The 18063-nt window shown below is 35.6% G+C and overlaps 1 protein-coding gene across 4 annotated transcripts in view; it reads right to left on the bottom strand.

The window, feature by feature from the left end:
* RTN4 (reticulon 4) overlaps window positions 1–18063 on the bottom strand; it is a 68745-nt gene that overhangs the window by 9423 nt on the left and 41259 nt on the right. For all 4 annotated transcript variants that reach the window (XM_047743698.1, XM_047743699.1, XM_047743700.1 and 1 more), the window contains 2 exons: window positions 6546–6753; window positions 2020–2158 (listed from right to left, as the gene is read on the bottom strand). In XM_047743698.1, coding sequence (XP_047599654.1) covers window positions 2020–2158; window positions 6546–6753 — 347 coding nt within the window. The remainder of the gene's footprint in view (window positions 1–2019; window positions 2159–6545; window positions 6754–18063) is intronic.

Here is an 18063-nt window from a genome sequence, read left to right as displayed (position 1 = left end):
CATGTAGAGACTAAAACTGGAAACTAAACTAAACTAAAAACTGGAACAAGTCATTCCCAGATCAATTTGTTTTATATTTAAACAGTCTTCAAGAACACCTCTTCTCTCAAGAAGAGTACTACAGACATACTGAGCTGCCTTCATTACACGGTGCAAACATGTAGTATGACTTCTGCCTTGGATCTGTTGCAATTTTTATTAAGTCTATAAAAATAATGACGCTCTCCCTTTATCAAGCTTCATGATGATTTTGTTTGAGGTCTTCCCCAACCCAGCAATTTTTACTGCTAATTTCAGAGATGGCCCTTTGTTGTTTGAAGCTCTATCACTATTTACACTGTGTCTTCTCAACCAATTCCCACCCACAAACGCTTCATCTTAAACTGTACTAGCACCTTCTTGATGATTTTTCACACATGGTCTATCCCAGCTGTCAAGCTATAATATAGCAAATATCACTTCAGTGAATAGGGACCGGGTTCGTCTAGCACCCATATATACAAGGTTCTATTTCATTTACTCCAAAGTATTCTTATTTGTTCCCTTTGAAACTAACAAACCAAAACATCCTAAATAACATAGCTCTGATCATTTATTTACACACTGACATCAGATAATTTCAAAGCACTACTACAGGATGTCACTAAATGCAAGCACTCTATACAAAAAAGATAAAAGGAAAATAAAACCTTTTCAAGATTTTACTTGTTTGAGAGAGAGAGTGTATGTGTGCAAGCATGAGGGCAGAGCAGAGGGAGAGGAAGAAGCAGGCTCCCCGCTAAGCGGGGAGCCTGACAAGGGGCTCAATCCCAGGACCCTGGGATCATAACCTGAGCCCAAGGCAGATGCTTAACTGACTGAGCTACACAGGGACCCCCTAAATTATTTTCCATTAATGTTATTTATAAGTAACTGAGAGTCTGGGTTGTAAGCTGAGAGAAGGACACAGCTGAAAATAATATCTATTTATTGGTTTATTAAGGCTAAAATGCTTGTTAAAAGGATTGAACATTTAAATGTAATCTGACCAGTTCAGAAATTGCTTCACTGATTCTAAAGGCCCAATCATCATATTGCTAGGATATCCCTCTTTTGCATGATAAATTGCAAACTAGCACCTAGCTCTTGTGAATGAAAAACTAACTACTACCATGGTACATTTCTACCCAGGTGTAGACAGGAAATAAGTCTATCTTATGCAGAGTCACAGGCAATAACACAAAAAACACAAATGTTTTATGTCAAGAACTAAAGTCCCAGTGCTTGGAGCTCATGTTAGAAGTTGGTTTAGTATTTGCTTTGAGTCAGTGAGCTTTGTAGAAATTTACTGGCAAGGTGAGACCCTAACAGCTGCTATAGCAAGATTAAAAACTGAAGAAAGACTTCCAACAACTACCAACTGAATATTAGACGAGGTGTTTCCAAGTATTAAAGTTTTTCCAGAACAAACATTCCAAGAAAGAGTCTAAGATATGAAATAGCTTATGTGAGTATATGAATCAAACATAAGCCAAGAAATTAAGTGCCAGACTCTAAAAGGGCAAATAAATCAAATCATATCTGGTATCAACTCTATTAAGTAATCTTTATTCCTACAGTGAAAATTCCCTTCAATTTTCTCACTTTTTCTTTTTTGTTGCACTTTTTAAAATTTAGTTTTTAATTTTAATTCCAGTATGGTTAGCATACAGTGTTACATTAGTTTCAGGTGTACAATACAGTTTCAACAATTTTATGCATTATTCAATGCTCATCATGATAAGTGTATCATCTTCTCACTTCTAATCTTTGTGATCTCCAAAAGTGTGAATTTATAACTTATTTTCCTTTAGAAAGGAATAGTACTTTTCTCCATTTTAAATATTTGCTGGGATTCTGATTTCTGACTTCTAAGTTTACAGTAGCTCGATTTCACTACATCTCTGTCACTTCCTTTCCTATAGAAAAGTAGAATTTTTCACTCCATTCATTTGATATTAAATTCTGGGTATATCAAAAATGAAAAGCAAATAAACTTACCTTCAGAGAATCAACTAAATCATCAACTAAAAAGAGGCGTCTGAGTTCCTTTATCGTGCAGTTCACATGACCAAGAGCAGAATTACTGTATTTCTGAACCAATTCCTCAGATATGGCGACTTCAGATTCCAAATACGCCCTGGAAAACAAAATGCATCCTGTCACTGGTCACAGTGATTGTCCCTGGATGTCTCTCATTCAGCAATTATGTATCTGTAAAAGAAGTCATTAATATTTTACTATAAAAACCTACTATTTCCTAATTAGGTACAATGTAAAAATTCACCAATCCATGCATATTTCACTGACATGCACAGGGTCAGCTGACGAACATAGAAAAAATCCTTCGCAGTCAGACTGATCTGAGCGTGATTAAGCTCTGTCACTTAACTTGTCTGTGTAACTTTGCACAGTTACTGTCATGAGATTCAGTGAGTTCAGTGCTTAATACAGGCAGGCGGAGAGGAGCACTCAACAAATGGTAGTTACTACTATGGGTTTGGGTTTTTTCTTCAAGCTGACTTTATGCTGTCTCATTAGATTTTCCTAACAAAGATCCCATTCCCCAAATACTACACTCTCTCAGCCTAACTTTTCAGGGGAAACTGCCCAATATGTCAAGGCCCAGACTGTGAAATGGCTGCCAAAAGCATGATGCTAAGGCTAGTAAAACGTAATAGTTACTGTCCATGAAGATGCCTTAATCTATACTAAGATAGGTGGAATCGTCCTATTTAAGAAAACAACTGTAAATAAGTCATTTGCAGGAATGCAAGGAACTGCTTCATTAGTTACTGTTTCAAAGAAGCCATTTTATCTTGGTGGAGTAGAACCAACTCAGAAATACTAAGCATTCTTTCCTATTGTTGCAAGTAGCTCCTTAAAACCCAGTCCCTCTTCATCATTCCCCGACGCTGGTGGACACTAGTTACTCATACTGGAAAGAATAGTCCTCTCGTAAGTCCCTGTCCCATTGCTGACTTCTGTAATATGCCCCAAACATGTGTCTCTGTTTTTACTCACTGTGCTTTCTCTCTAGTCTAAGTGTTCATTATTTTAAAACTGGAATGTTCTGTCTCCAAACCAATCGCTAATCTGTCTGCATCCTAATCCACTCCTTCAGCCAATGCCAAATTCATTTTATTTAAGCTATCCTAGATAGTGCTACTTAGACTGAACTCAGGTAGGAGTCAGAAGACCTGCTACTATCTCTCTGTGTAACCTTGTAAAGTCAATTTGACTTCTCAGGCTCATGGTTCCCACTCCATAAAATTAGAGAAACAGACCTTCTTAAATCTCTTGAGGCTGAAACATTCTGTGATTCTAAGGTTCCAACTTTTCAACCAGAGCCCTATTCAATCTTTCCAACCTGTTTTCTCACCACTCACTAAGCTGGCAGGCAAATATGAGCCCTTCATTAAACATTTTTTAGTCTTACTGCCTTTGTTCATCATACTGTTTTCCTGATCCACAATGTTCTCCTCTCACACCTAGTAATAGCATATCCACTCAGTTAGCCCATCTCAAATCCCACCCACACATGAAGCCTCTTTGGCTCCTCCCTAAGACCCTCTTATCTAATTCTAATAATGCTTTCTTTTGTAGTTTATTATAGCACTGACCATATCCAGCCTTGGAATATGGACATGTATATATTTTTTTATTTTTCCTGTGAAAGTATAAACTTTTAGTTCAAGACCAGGAATATATCCTTCCTATGATGGCACAGCACTCAGACAATTATTATTGATTAACCAGCACATCTCAAGTTGTTATTATCAAGTTAAAAATGATCAAAGAGTCACATCTACCCTTAAATCAGCAATAGTTTATTTGTGCAGCTTTGAGAAACACAGAACAGAAGCTGATGTAACTTTAAGCTGGTATTCTGTTTCTTTGTACCACTGCTTTTGTTCCTGCTAAAGACAAGATACGAGGCCAGCAGGCACAAAGCTGGCTCTCTCCATCAAGGAAATCCTGGGGATATTTACATTCATTCAATGGGCATGTATGTATTATTAATGCGAGGCCAGCACTGCCATCACTCTTTTCCAGTGACCAGAGGTATTACACACAGACTATACGGTACCACCATTAGTGTGGTACTTGGAAAAACTGTCCAACAGGATTTAACTGGCATGTCGGCTGAATTCATGATTGTAAAAAAGGCCTCTGAATGAAGAATAAAGTGTTTCTCAAGAAATATGAATTAAGAAAATCACTAGATTTTTTTCCCCCCAAAATCCTCTTTAAAATAAAAAGATGTCTAAAATTTATGGTGTAGATCATTTAGAAGTTTTGGCTTGACAATATTTTTAAATATTTCGATTTATCTAATTAAAAATCATATTCCTCTATTATTTTTGGCATGCTACAGCTCTGCCATTTTGAAGTTGCAATCTTAAGTTACTGAACTTTATGTTTCCCTCTTTTGGAATGGAATAATACCATCTGTCTCGCTGAGTTGTTATGAAAATTAAATCTGTACATAAAAGGCCAAGGACATAACAGCATTCACAAATGCCAGTCTCTTTCCCAAACCTATATAGCATCATTACTTCATCAATATGGAGAGAGAACTAGAGCAAGACAAGCAAAATAATTTAGTAGATCTCTTCTTGTAAAGTCTGAAAATCAGTTTACATTTACCCATTAATATCAACTAGATAATGTTCTTGGTAGTTACACACTCATTCATGCCTACATAGATACCTGCCTTACCAAAAGAAAAAAAAAGATGTCTATATACAAAACAATTAGAGAATATCTCAAAGCCATACTTAGTGCAATAGGAAATGAACCCTCAGATCATCTGGACCCAGTGTTAGGGAAACCTTCAAAAAGTTACATCTTGAGGGCGCCTGGGTGGCTCAGTGGGTTAAGCCGCTGCCTTCGGCTCAGGTCATGATCCCAGAGTCCTGGGATCGAGTCCCGCATCGGGCTCACTGCTCAGCAGGAAGCCTGCTTCCCTTCCTCTCTCTCTGCCTGCCTCTCTGCCTACTTGTGATCTCTCTCTGTCAAATAAATAAATAAAATCTTTAAAAAAAAAAAAAAAGTTACATCTTGAAATCAAACACAGAACTAAATAAGAAGTGTAATAGATTAGTTCATCTGAGAAGCTAAAAGGCAGTATGAATGGAAATAAAACCCTAGAAGGGGTGAATGAGAGACAAGATAAAGATATTTGGACTTGATCTTGTAGTAACAGGAAGCCCAAATACCTAAAAATATAATTAAAGTATTATCTGAGGAAAGCGGACACCACATATAAAAATTGAAGTAAACCAAGGTAACCAGAACCCCAGGTGAACAAGTAGACAAACTTTTTCTGTAAAGAGTGAGGAATTAAATATTTTAGGCTTTGAAGTCCATATATAGTCTCTGTCACAACTGCTTAACTCTGCTATTACAACATGATGAAAACAGCTAAATGACTGAGTATGCCTGTGTTCTAATAAAACTTTATTTACAAAAGCAGGCAGCAGACTGGATTTGGTCCCTGGCTTTATGGGCTTGTGGTCTTCACTGAGGAAGCAGGAGAAAACAGTACAACTTAGTTATCTTCTTTACCCGAAATGGAAACAAAGCCATCAAAATTGGGAGCCTGAAAATGGGGACAGTAGTGGTGTTACTGATAGAAACTGACAAGTTTGAGGAAAAAAAAAAAAAAGTTCATTTACAGACATGGTTAAGTTAGTGGTTGTCAGGGGCTGGGTGGGAAATAACTACCAGTGGGTAGAAAATTTCTTTTTTTAAAAAATTTGAGAAAATCTGGAATTAGATGGTTATGACTATACAATTCTGAGAACATACTAAAAACCACTGAATTTTGTAATACATGAATCGTATTTCAATTTTTTAAAACTGGGGGAAAATACATGCTGAGTCTGAAATTAGGGCAGAAGACCCAAACAAAGGTATATCCCATTACCAATCAGATACATGATGTGAGCATGTACTTGTAAAAGTCAGGGCAGAAGATGATAGTTTGGAGACAAGAAGTGGCCATACAGATCCTCATCAAAGGATAACAAGAGGATACAAAAGTATGCCTTAGGGAACAAGAACAGAAAACTAGACAGAAAAGGAAGGGCAAGAGGACACATAGGCATGACAAGATACCATTACAGAAAAACATGCAAGAAAGGTATTTCAAATATCAGATACCACGAAAAGGAAGCAATAAAGAAAACAGAACTTTCACCAATCCTAACCATGTTAAAAAGATATAGTTCCCATTAAAGTAAAATCAGATAATCAAATACTTAGTTCTAATAAATATTACTGGCACATAGTAAAGTTAAGCTAATGACACACAAATCCAGTATTTTCCCTATGAGCCCATGAAATGGCCTTTAATCTCAAAAATCTCAAAAGCAGATGCTTTTGGTATGGCCTTTTAGCAATAATCTACAATTATCTTTAAGCAGTAAAAAATGCATGCCGATAACTCTACAGAACAAAGTCTTAATACTAATCCTGTTTATAGTGTTGCCAACGTGTGCCTTGTTTTCCAGACATCTCACCTGAATGGGTGGCCTTCATCTGATTTCTGGATAGCTTGGATCACACCTTTATATATCCTAAAGCTGATAGTCACAGAGAGCAGGGCCAAGACAATGTAGGCAGTTACGCTCACAATGCTGAATACTGTCAGTGAAAGCAGCAGGAATAAGCTGGCACCAAACACTACTCCAGTCTTCTTAATGTCTCTCCAGTAGAGGAGGTCAACAACTAAAAATTAAAAAAGAAGAAATCTGAAATTAGAACATTACTTTATCCATTTGAATTTGGCACATTTATACTTGCTCCACCTACAAAAACAAAAAGGTCTCTAAAAGTAAATCCAAAACCTAAATTGTTAGAGAAAGATTAACTTTGTAAGCTGCACTTTAAACCCATTCGAAGTAGTAAATCAGAATCATACCTCCATCTATTTACCATTAATTTTCCTCATGCAAATCTGTTTCCTTCCTGTCCCAATCAGTCTTGCTATATAAGATCGTTCAATCTCTCAAGCCCAGTATAGCAGACTTCTAATCCAAAACAAGTTTTTAAAAATATCATCTTGAGGGCTTTCAACTTTGTTCATTGCATAATATAAATACAAATAACAGAAAAAATCTTAACACACTTACTAAAATGATACCAATGATGTAAAAATATATTTATTTGCAGAAAAATCACTAATTCAAGAAATGTTAATAAAACTATGAAAAACTACACATAGGAGTTCTACGACTCTGCTTTTAAGAGATCTCTTTGAGAAACGTAATGAAATTGTAACCTAACCTGGCTATTATCATTAAAACAAAAATTGCCTACAACACCAAAGACAAAGGAAAACATGCTTTAGAATACCTGAAAAGCTACTTCTTTTTTTTTTTTTTTTTTAAAGATTTTTATTTATTTGACAGATCACAAGTAGGCACAGAGGCAGGCAGAGAGAGAGAGGAGGAGGAGGCAGGCTCCCTGCTGAGCAGAGAGCCTGATGTGAGGCTCGATCCCAGGACCCTGGGATCATGACCTGAGCCGAAGGCAGAGGCTTTAACCACTGAGCCACCCAGGCGCCCCCTTTTTTTTTTTAAGATTTTTATTTATTTGACAGATCACAAGTAGGCACAGAGGCAGGCAGAGAGAAAGAGGAGGAGGAAAAAGCTACTTCTCTTGAGAGCAGATAAATACAATGCCATAAAAATGTAGATGTCAAATAAAAAAAGAAAAACTCAATGTGTTACACTGTTATATAATGTTTATTAATAGTAAGGAGTCAGACATAGCCAAACTTAGCAAATTCGTTCTTGGTCTACGGTCACAGAGCCATAGTGGGGATCAAATAACCATAGGCCTGCGGTCTTAAAGTCGGGTTATGTACAACACACTAAGATTTCTGCAGTGTGCCAGAGGGTTCCTGAATTCACAGGCTAAACATAATTTGTCTCTCTCTGGACTGTGAACAACTAGGGAATGGAGGGGGTGTTTAATATTCTTATAGTAATGCAAGTATGGGCATATTCTTGAGTACAATCTTAAATACCTGTTAATTTTTAAGATAAAGAAGGTAACAAAGAAAAAACACATTTCCAGGGGCTGCTTTGGTTCTCTAAGGTATGTAATTTTCTTTTACCATTAGGGGTACTTCTGTGGGGAAAACTACGTATGTGAAATGTATTATGTTAGATGTCATTTTGAAGCCCTCAATTCCTGTTAGTATTTATCATGAGTGCTAATTAAGACATTTTAAATGCTAGTCACTGTCTGAAACATAGCAGGGGATCAACATTTATTATGTTTAGGAAACACTCTGTTATCCTATGATTTGATTTAAATGCTATTAATTTAACATTATATGATTTACAGCTTTATGTTCAACCTTTGATTTTAATTCTTTATTCACATTTTCTCCCACCTCCAGCTTGTTCCAACCCTGCCTAAAACATCTACCTTAGTTTTGTTCTATTCAACTAGTTTCTACTATTATACAAATATAGTAGCACAACTGAGAAATAACCAGAACTTGAAGCAGTGTTATCTATGGCTATAAAACTGACATCATGAATAATGTCATACTGAATAAAGAGACAGCAAGCGATGCTAATAGATTTGTGACATTCGGCAAATATTTACTGAACTGATAATGTTCATGGAACTCAACCTAGTAGAATGAATTAAAAACTTGAAAATGGGGATGTGGACTTTTCTTTAAGACCCTGTCCAACTCTAAAACACTACAATTCTAGGAAGACAGTAAGACACATAAAAACAATGACCAAAAAAATTATAAAATCACTGTTGCACCATCATTACAATTGAGAAAAAGAAAAAAAATAGAGGACATTTTAAAGACTGTGAAAAAGAGAGAAGTTGACCTGGGTCCTAAAGAATGGGTAGATCTAGAAAACGTAAAGATGGAGGCCTCGTAAGTCTCTGCTAGCAATGGTTCTCATGATTAATGTAGTTTTGTTTTCTTAGGGTACCTGGGAGCGTGGGGGAAGCAATGATGAAGACTGCTCTTAGTCACATAATTTTTCCCTGGGGGCTCCCCTGTGCCCCAAACAAAGCACTCAGATTCTGGTATTGGATCACCGACACTCAACAACTGGCTCCATTACTTACCAACTATGTGACCTCAAGCAAGTCACTAAATCTCTCTGTACCTCAGCTTCTGTATCTACAGAATGTGTACACAATAGGAATGATCCTGAGATATTGTGAGGATTAAGAGAGAAAATGAATTAACAAAATGTTTCATTAATAAGATAGTGAATATATAGTACACAGCATTTAACAAATTCTTAAGAAATGTCCAGGCTGTTATTTATTATTGTTATTATGAACACCACAATTACTACTACTACTATTCTTATTAAGGTATTAAATATAAAGAAAAAGAAAAGAAAGTTTCAACCTCATGATTAACCTGCAAGTTAATAAATCATATTGCTGTGATAATCATGTTGCTTTAGAAGCCACATGGAAAAAGATTTTCAAACTTATCTAAGATTTCACTAACAGAACAAAAAGCTGATAACCTAGAACAATCAGGAAGTAAAATACACCTCAAATTTTTATATGAACAAAATGCTGCCTTATAAAAATGTATGGATCTCAAAGTGCTCCAAAACATTTATTAACCTTCAAAATCACCATTGGTAAAAAGTTAAAATAAATGCAGCTATCTTCATTATTCTTCACCATCATTAAAAACCCTTCAATAAGACCTGATTATAAAAGAAATGACTGCAGGCTTGAGATATACAACATAAAAATGACTAACCTAATTACCTAACCTAAGAGTTACTGTCTGGACAGTTTCAAAGACTTGATAAGAATTATTTATAATTGGTATATGATTTCTATAGCTATGGTAGAAGAAGTTACCAGTGGCTAGGATTCAAGAGACCCACAAGGCTAGTACTGTCTCTGCAACTGTACAACTCTGGATGAGGCTCCTAGCTTCTCTGGACCTTAGTTTTATCATCAGTAACCAGGGCATTAAATAAATAATTTTTCTTTCACCTTCAGAAATGAACACACAGTCACTACAAAGATACACAATCAGTCCTGCATTCAAATTCCCAATCAGTGGATCTATAGTTATGAGATTTTATTGCTGTATTATCTGTGCCAAGGATACATTTTAAAATCTCCTTCCTTTTTAATTCTAGATTTTTTTGAGGGGAGAGGGACTTAGACATACCAGTCTTTTGAAATGAACCTTACTAAAAAATGCTTTCTTTAAGTGTCAAACATTAGTAGAACTTTAGGGAAACAAGATCTCATATTCCTACAATTTTTTAAGCAATCACAAACTATATCATTATGGCCACAGTATGCTAGAAGTTTCAAAAAAAAAAAAAAAAAAAAAAAAAAAAAAAAAAAAAAGACTGAGCAGCTACAAACCTTTTAAGCCAGACAGATGTTTCAGAAATCTTATCCAGGTTCCTGATCTATAGTTTCCACACCTCCCTTTATTTCCTGAGCCAATATTTATCAGGCACTTACACTGTGCCAAGTACTATTTATAGACTACATAACATTATCTCTTTCATTTATTAAAACCCTAAGAGGCCAGCTTTCAGACAAGAAAGTGAGAACCAGCTCTTCTATGACTGGACTCAGATCACTTAATTAGTTAAGTGATAGAGCACAGATTTCGACACAGGCTTCTTATTGATAAAACTTGTATGCCCCATGTATAATGTCAAACTAAGATTCAGCACATTAATATGTTTAATAAATGTCACGCATTTGCATGCATAATGAATAGGCAGAGTGTTGGCAGGTAATCACCATATGTGAGATGAATCCCAAAGGCCAAAAAAGTCAAGGTAAAACTAACAAGAAGGTTAATGAATGAGACACAAATTTTAATGTGACTACTTAACCCACAGTTAAATCCAAAAAGGAAGAGCTCTATTCCAATATAACTGAAGCTATTTTCCCATAGATGAAAACTATAATTAATTAGACTGTGAAAAAAATCTTTTAAAAGCCATGTGAATCTAATTAAGTAAAATTAGAAAATATGTCCATGCAAAAGAACACTATGCAGCCAGCAAGGATAGTGATGTAGATTACTGAAGAAATATGTCCATATTGATAAATAAAAACAAATGTTACAAAAAGATTCATATAGTAAAATTTTAAAAACTTAGATAACCATGAAGTCTGAAAGGATATCTAGTAAACACAATTTGTACTGGAGTATTAGGGTAATAGTTGAGTTTAACTTGCTTCTTTCTTTCTATGCCATGTGAAATTGCCTCTCGCCCTCCCTTGTGGCAAACATGAATTATTCTACTTTAAAAAAAAATTCACCCCTCTCCATTCCTGTTCATTACTGCTAAAGAACCTTATAACGTGAGTGCAGTTTTCCCAATAGGTTTTCCTATGGGGAGGAGAATATAATGTATGCTAGCTTAATAAATATTTAGATCCAGGTGATAGTTAAAATTTTAACAGTACATAACCAAGTTGGTAACTCTGGTGCTTTGGGTTGGACCAGCTCAATTTCCCTAAAGTTGATGATATGGGAATATCCATGTATAAAGTCCAGTAGTATTCAGTGATTACGGCCCAAAATAAATTTAACTGCATGAGGACACAGTAAACCCAAACCTAATTCTTTCTTTCCTCCTATCCTATGATTCCTAAGAATAAGGTCTTTTCAATAAATGGAAGAGCTCTGAAAATCCTAAATGTAAACTACACATATTACATAAACATATGCAAAAGCTATATAGGAATACTCAAAACAGGTATCTTCAAAGCCTTGTTGAAACACGCCATATGGGGCACCTGGGTGGCTCAGTGGGTTAGAGCCTCTGCCTTCAGCTCAGGTCATGATCCCAGGGTCCTGGGATAGAGCCCCGCATGGGGCTCTCTGCTCAGCAGGGAGCCTGCTTCCTCCTCTCTCTCTGCCTGCCTCTCTACCTACTTGTTATCTCTTGTCAAATAAATAAATAAAATCTTTAAAAAAAAAAAAAGAAACACACCATAGAAAGGCTCTGGTAGAGCCACAGACCTTAAAGTCCTGAGGAGGAATAAGGGGAAGAAGAGCCATGAGAGACAAGGCAACTAGGTAATGGAAGTCATACGTAAGACAAAATTAATGTATGCCAGAACAGGAAGGTCTGAGAGGCAATCTACATTTACCAAAGTCAATGTGCAAAATATAGAAGCATTTCAGTATTTTTGTGTAAAGAAATTTAAAAGATTGTTAATGAAGCTGTAAGGATGAAAAAATATTACATTATAAAAATACTAGCAAACACGGTTGCCACCTTAATTGACAGTCTCCAGTACTTCTAGTCTCTCAGATTCCTTAAATTGGTTTTAATGAAGACATTTTGGAAGATTCCAGAATTGTTAATTCTCAATCAGAGGGGAGTAGTTATTAACTTTTAATAAAATGCTGATAAATATATTCAAATGCTATTGCTTCTAATATTCATCGAGACTTTATATCCATTATTAATTTAGATGTTCAATCCTGCTACCAAAATCAGGCAAAGACATGGCAAGAAAACTACAAACCAATATCTCTTTTTAATACAGACACAAAATACTAGCAAACTGGATACAGCAACACATAAAAGCATTATACACCATGGCCAAGTGGTATTTATCTCAGAAATGCAAAGTTGGGGCGCCTGGGTGGCTCAGTTGGGTTAAGTGACTGCCTTTGGCTCAGGTCATGATCCTGGAGTCTTGGGATCAAGTCCCACATCATCTCCCAGCTCCATGGGGAGTCTGCTTCTCCCTCTGACCTTCTCCCCTCTCATGCTCTCTCTCACTCTCTCTCAAAAAAAAAAAAAAAAAAAAACTTTAAGAAATGCAAAGTTGGCTCAATATATGAAAACCATTCAATATAGCATACCGTATTAACAGAATTAAGGTCAAAAACTGCATGAGCATCATAATAGTTACAGAAAAAGGATCTGACAAAAATCCAACACCCTTTCATTACAAAAACTCTCAACAAGCTAGTAACAGAAAGAAGGTCTTCAGCCAGATGAAGGGTATACAAAAAACCCTCAGCTAACATCATACTTAATGGTGAAAGACTGAAAGCTTTCTGCTTAAGACCAGGAACAAGACTGAGATACCCACTCTTTCCACTGATCAACACTGTCCTGGAGGTATGAGGTAGAGCAATTTTAAGACAAGAAAAAGAAATAAAAGACATCCTGACTATAATAAACTACCTCTATTTGCAGATGACATGATCTTGTATATATAAAATTCCAAGGAATCCACAAAACAGTTACTAGAATAAACAAGTCCAGAAAGGATGCAGGACAGAAGATTAAATTAATATATAAAAATTAACTGTATTTCTATAAAAGCAATGAGTAATCTGAAAATGAATTAAGAAAATAATTTCACTTACAATAACATCAAAAAGAATACTTAAAAACAAAGTGAAAAAACCCCCAAGACTTAGAAACTAAAAGCCACAAAATATTGTTGGAAGAAATTAAAGACTTAAATAAATGGAAAAGACATCTCATGTTTATGAATTAGAAGGCATTATTATTAAGATGGTAATACTCCTCAAACTGGTCTAGGTACAGTACAATCGCTATCAAAAGCCTACCTGCTGTTAACAGAAATTGACAAGCCAATTGTAGACTTTGTACGGAAAAACACAAAGTATCCAGAATAGCCGAAACAATCTTGAAAAGAATCACAAACATGGAGAATTCACACTTCCTTTTTCCAAAACCTACAAAGCTACAGTAATCAAGTCAGTGTGGTAGTTGCACAATGGACAACAGATCAATGGATCAATGAAATAAAATTAATAGTACAGAAATAAACACATTCACAGTCAGCTGATTTTAACAAGGGTGTCAAGACAATTCAGTGGGAGAAATTTTTCACAAATGGTGCTGGAACAAGGGGTATATAAACTAAAAAAAAAAAAAAGTTGTTGGACTCCTATCTTCCACCATACACAAAAACTATCTCAAAATGAATCACAGACCTGAAAACCTTAAACTATAAAACCCTTAGAAGAAAAAAACAGGTGCACATCTTCATGACTTTAGATTAGGCAATAGTTTCTTTGATATGACACCACAAGCACATCCAGTAAGAGAAAAAGATTAGACCTCATCAAAAATGAACAATTTTGTGCTTCAAAAAACACTATCAAAAAATTAAGAAGACATGGGCGCGTGGGTGGCTCAGTGGGTTGAGCAGAGCTCTGCCTTCAGCTCAGGTCATGATCTCAGGGTCCTGGGATCCAGCCTCGCATCAGGCTCTCTGCTCAGCAGGGAGCCTGCTTCCCCCTCTCTCTCTGCCTTCCTCTCTGCCTACTTGTGATCTCTCTCTCTGTCAAATAACTAAATAAAATCTTTAAAAAAAAAAATTAAGACAGCCCACGGAATGGGAGAAAATATTCACAAATCAAACATCCGATAAGGGACTTGTATTCACAGTATATAAAAAACACTTAACAACAATAAAACACAAATAAGGTAATTAAAAATGGGCAAAGGATTTGAATAGACATTTCTTCAAAGAATGTATACAAATGACCAATAAGCAATGAAAAGATGCTCATCATCACTAGTTATTAGAGAAATGTAAACCAAAACCATAATCAGATAACACTTCAGACCCACTAGAATGGCTAATATTAAAAAGATGGACAACAACAAGTGTCAGCAGGAAGTGGAAAGATTAGGACCCTCTTACTTTGCTGATGGAAATACAAAATTCAGCTACTGTGAAAAACAGTATGGCAATTCCTCAGAAAGTTAACACAGATTTACCACACAACACAGCAATTCTACTCTTAGGAATTTCTAGCCAGAAGACTAGAAAACCTGTGTTCATACAAAAACTTATGTTCATAGCTGCATTATCCATAACAACCAAAAAAGAGGAAACAACCCCAATTCAAAAATTGATGAATGGATAAACAAAATACAGTTTATCCATACAATGAAATATTACTGGTGCATAAAAAGGAATGAACCACCATTACATGCTACAACATGGATAAACCTTGAAAACATGACGTTAAGTAAAAGAAGCCAGACACAAAGATCACACATTGTATGATTCTCCCTATATGTGATGTCTAAGAATAGGTGACTCTGCAAGAGACAGAAAATAGATTAGTGGTTGTCACAGGCTGGGAGGAGTAGAGATGAGGAGTGACTGCTAATGGGTACGGGGTTTTGGCGGGGGGGGGGGGGGGGGGGGGGGGGATGGATAAAAATGTCCTAGAATTAGATAATGATGATGGCAGCATAATTTTATGAATATACTAAAAATCAATGAATTATACACCTAAAAAAAATTAAAAGTAACCTAAAAATAATTCTTGTTTTAACATGTTTCTCTACTAGGTTGTAAACCCCACAAGAGGCGTGTTGCCTTATTATCTACCATATCCCCAGATAAACTTTCAATAAATATTACTGATTGCTTAGAATGAATGCATACTTTATGCCAGTTTGAGGCATGTACTAATTCTTATTCAAAAAAATTTTCTGGTTTGTATTTCACATTAGTTTTATCTAAACTATTTTCAGATATCTATACTTATTCAGTAACATACAGCAATGCTTTCAGATAACTTATAAAACAGTATCATTTTACAGGCTTTTATATCTTCTTACTACACCCTGAGGAACTGATGACTGCCTTTCATCTTCATAATCCCCTTATCAGCTTCATTAATATTTGCTGCATTGTCTGAACAGGGGCCAGATTATTCTTAGGAATAGAAACACTTAAATTCAAAACTATACTATTTTCAAATTAAAATAAAGGACATCCTGAAATAAGAAATACAGGGTCACTATCATGCTGACTTAGGATTCTTTTGTAATTATTAGTTCTGTTTATGAATAAAGAGTTTAATGGCCTCTTTATTCTTGAGATAACAAAATTAACACAAAGGGCTTGTATAAGAAAAGCTTGGGGCACCTGGGTGGCTCAGTGGGTTAAGCCTCTGCCTTCAGCTCAGGTCATGATCTCAGGGTCCTGGGATCGAGTCCCACATGGGGCTCTGTGCTCAGCGGGGAGCCTGCTTCCCCCCTCTCTCTGTCAAATAAATAAAATCTTAAAAAAAAAAAAAAAAAAGAAAAAGAAAAGCTTACTAACGTTTCATGGTTCCTCAAGTCTCCTATACTGAAAAATAAAGTGTTACTCATGCAAGGTAACCTACTGTAGCTTTAACTTTAGTCTTTTACAATATATTCATAAAATATCCTTTTAAATATCTGAGGTTAATTTAACAGTGCCTGTCCTTCCATAACTGTGGGAAATGCTTATGGACTACTGTAATAAAATACTGCTGACCCATTTAAATAAATTCTGGTTGTTTAGAAAAAAAAAATGATTTACTCCCTGCAGTGGTACCCACTTTTATTTCCAAAATAAAAGTCTGAAAATTTTTTATTTTGTGTTTTGTGCAGTGCTCAGAGCAGTAGCATCCTTACCAAACTAAAATTTAATTTAAAAATAACTCTGTACACTACAATCTTTTCTTCAAAATAAAAACCTCTGGCCCAATATAGAGTAAGAAGAGTTGCCTACACTTGGTAATCATAAAATGTCATCTGTCATAACTAAAAATAGTGCTTCCATGCATGCCTTACATGCAAAAGTCATCCAATTACATTTTGCCTCAAATCAAATTCTTACTGAAGCTCTTCCTTGAATAGCCTGAAGTCAGGTTTCAGTTCCAAAATCTTTTGTCTCGGGGGTTAAAAAAGTTGAACTAGCGGGTCCTAAAACTACTGACAGGAGAGTAACTGCTTCCTAAGCAAAAGCAAATATTAAGTTTTCTTTAATAACGGCAGGCAGTTAAATGGGAAATTAATAAATAAGGATATATTGGAATGATAATAACATTATTTTTCACAACCATAGTCTTTACATAAGTAATTACGTATTTATTAGGAATCATAATCCTTAAATTCCTCTCAACTGCCAGGGAAAGTGACTGGAATTCAGAGTTGATCATTTAGCCCTACATAGTAAGCTTTTACCTCCACCCAGGAAGCACTCACCACACTAATAAATGACAAGTGGGAGCTCCAGAAAAAGATGTGTGCAAAGTGGGAACTTAGCAGAAACAGTTAAGAGGCGCATGAGTCCCATTTCTTCCTTCAATCCTTCCTTCAATCAGTATAACCCAGACTATATCACTTAACCTAGTTTCCCCCTGTATAAAATTAGAAAATGGATACCAAACTAAGTAGTTAGTTGAAGCTGAAAAGAGATTTCACACAATGGAAATGCTTAGTGAACTAAACACACTAAATAAAGGTAATAACATTAAGAGACTTGTTCAAACAGGGCAATGAAATATTAAATGTAATGTTTTACTAAGCCCATATTTCTTGAAATGTGAATTCAACTTTCTCTGAAAGCACTGCTTATTTGGTTTTAGTGAGCAACGATCAGGTTGATGGATACCTACTACTGCTACAAAGTATCTCAACCAAACAATTAGCAAAAATACTGGTTTCTCTCTTGGCCATCTCTTCCCGTTAACTTGAGTTTCTGAAAGATCATGCACAATTTTGGGTCCTTGTCTCTTTTATCACTAAATCTTTCCTGCTTTACTTCCAACAACACTACAGCTCATTGGCCAATTCCGACAACCAAACACCTGAGGAAAAAGCATTTTAGGTAAAATCAGCATAAATGTAATTTGCCTTTTCTATAATAATTTGTAATCCCCTAATCTAAGCAAGCAACTGTCCTGAGTATTTTGCATACCGAGGCTTAGCAGTATTAATAAATAAATAATGTAGGGTTACAGACTGAAATTCAGGTCCAACCACAGAAGTCTCATTTTCTCCATCATACCACATTTTGTATTTAAAGGAGTGTGTCAGCATTCATACAGGCCTCATTTGTTAAGTTAAATTCACCAATTTAATAGTTCATGTAGATTTCAACACTTTCTTTAATCCCACATTCTATTTCTAGCTTTATTAGAAGGCAAAAAATACAGCAGAAAATAAACCTAACTTCCCACTTCTAATTTCTCTAAACCATGATAATTTT

The sequence above is a fragment of the Lutra lutra genome, chromosome 9 (genome assembly GCF_902655055.1).
Source record: "Lutra lutra chromosome 9, mLutLut1.2, whole genome shotgun sequence".
Taxonomy (NCBI): domain Eukaryota; kingdom Metazoa; phylum Chordata; class Mammalia; order Carnivora; family Mustelidae; genus Lutra; species Lutra lutra.
Note: the sequence above shows the minus strand (reverse complement) of the source record. Positions and strands in the feature narration are given on the sequence as shown.